This window comes from Empidonax traillii, unplaced genomic scaffold (genome assembly GCF_003031625.1).
Source record: "Empidonax traillii isolate 1590-97213 ecotype Southwest subspecies unplaced genomic scaffold, ASM303162v1 scaffold1973:size63974, whole genome shotgun sequence".
In the NCBI taxonomy this organism is placed as follows: Eukaryota; Metazoa; Chordata; class Aves; order Passeriformes; family Tyrannidae; genus Empidonax; species Empidonax traillii.
In genome coordinates this window covers 16100-18001 of record NW_020957166.1, presented here as the reverse complement: position 1 = coordinate 18001, position 1902 = coordinate 16100, and the positions used below count along the sequence as shown (strand labels likewise).

Here is a 1902-nt window from a genome sequence, read left to right as displayed (position 1 = left end):
GTGTGGTGACAGAGGGTCACCATGTCACCGTGTCCCTTGCTGAGAGCGGAGCAACCCCGGGTGGGCAGGAGCTCCTGAGGGCACGTGGTGGGGGAGATGCATGTGTGGCAGGGGCGATGCCTGACCCCACACATGGCCAGCCCCTGTGTCCCTCGGTGTCCCTGATGTCACCTGGCCCTTCCCAAAGCATCCCTCTGACTGATCCTCTCCAACAGCCCCCACTGCTGCAAGGATGGAGCGCGGGGGGACGGACACACACGACACCAAAAAAGCCCAGGGACAGCAAGGTCAGAACAGCAGGAACAGCAGGAACAGCACAAGCTCATTGGGGCTTCCCAGAGAAAATGCCACCTTCTTGGGGACACTGACAACTTCCAAGAGACATAGCCAAGTGCCCAGCGACATTCCTGGGCTCATCATCACTCTCCTCAGGACAGTTTCACTTTTCCAGGGACATCACCACCTTCCTGAGAACACGGCCTCCCCCACAGGGGTGTTGCCACCTTCCTGGGGACACTGTCATCTGCCTGGGGACATTGCCACCTTCCTGGGGCCAGCACAACCTCTCTGTGGTCAGTTCTGCCCTGCCAGTGATACAGTCACCTTCCTGGAGACATCCCCACCTTCCTGAGGATGCTGCCACCTTACCAGTGACCAGTCCACCTTTCCAGGGACCTTTCCCACCTTTATGGGAATACCACCACCTTTCTGAGGATGCTGCCACCCTCCTGAGGGCATTGTCACTTTCCAGGGCACAGTTCTGCCTTTCCGGGGCCAGTTCCAGATTTCCAGGGACATCGTCACCCTCCTGGGGGACACTGCCACATTCCTGCGGACATCACCTCCTGCCAGGGCACAGTCCTGCCTTGCCAGGGACACTGCCACCCTCCGAGGGAAGGGGACACCCTGCCACCCTCCCCAGAGCCTCCCCACTGCCCCCGTGTGCCCCCGCCGGGGTTACCTGTGAGCGCGCCGTCCCCGGGGCCCGCGGCGTCCAGGCGGGGCGGCTCCGGGGGTTGGGGGGCGCCGGGGGCGGCCGGGGGGGGCTGCGGCGGCGGGGGCAGCGCGGGGCGCGGCCGCGGCTTGGGGGTCGGGCGGGCCCGGGGGGCGGCGGCGGCGGCGGCGGGGGACGGCAGGAGAGGGGGCGGCGGCGGCGGGGGCTGCCCGGGGCTCGGGCAGGGGGTCCCGGGGGGGCCGTACGGGGAGGGGGTGCTGGGGGGGGTCGGGGACAGGCTGGCGGGGGAGGGCTGCCCCCCGCCCGGCTCCCCCGCGGCCGCCCGGGGAGGGATGGGCGCCAACTTCTTGGCCACTGCGGGACAGAGACACGGGAAGGGGTCAGGGTGAGGGGGGGGTCGCACCGAGCGGGGACCCCCCCGGAGCCCCCCCGCCCGCTCCTACCTTTGCGCAGGGTGTGCGGGCTGTGCTCGGCCGGCGGGGCGGGGGCGGGGAGCGGCGGCGGCCCCGGGGAAAGCTCCGGGGGCTTGAAAGTGCTGGGGCGGGGGACGGGGGATAAACGAGGGAGAGAGAGAGAAAGGGAAAAAGGAAAAGGAAGAGAAAAAGATATGGAAAAGGGAAAGGAAAAAAGGAAAAGAGATAGAAAAAAGATATGGGAAAGGAAGAGAAAGAGAGAAAGAGGAAGAAGAAGAAGAAGAAAAGAAGAAGAAGAAAAGAAGAAGAAAAGAAGAAGAAGAAGAAGAAGAAGAAGAAGAAGAAGAAGAAGAAGAAGAAGAAAAGAAGAAGAAGGGGAAGAAGAAGAAGGGGAGGAAGAAGAAGGGGAAGGGGAAGAAGGGGAAGAGGATGAGAAAGGAAAAGAAAGAAAAAGGAGAGAAAAAGAAAAAAGAAAAAGAAAAAAGAAAAAGAAAAAGAAAAAGAAAAAGAAAAAGAAAAAGAAAAAGAAAAAGA

General features: G+C 61.8%; 1 protein-coding gene across 1 annotated transcript in view; it reads right to left on the bottom strand.

Annotated features, from left to right (window-relative positions):
- The window catches only part of ARHGAP44 (Rho GTPase activating protein 44), a gene marked incomplete at its 5' end in the record, with an annotated part of 18702 nt that overhangs the window by 1900 nt on the left and 14900 nt on the right, over positions 1–1902 (bottom strand). The window contains 2 exons of the mRNA XM_027909178.1: positions 962–1309; positions 1399–1490. Coding sequence (XP_027764979.1) covers positions 962–1309; positions 1399–1490 — 440 coding nt within the window. The remainder of the gene's footprint in view (positions 1–961; positions 1310–1398; positions 1491–1902) is intronic.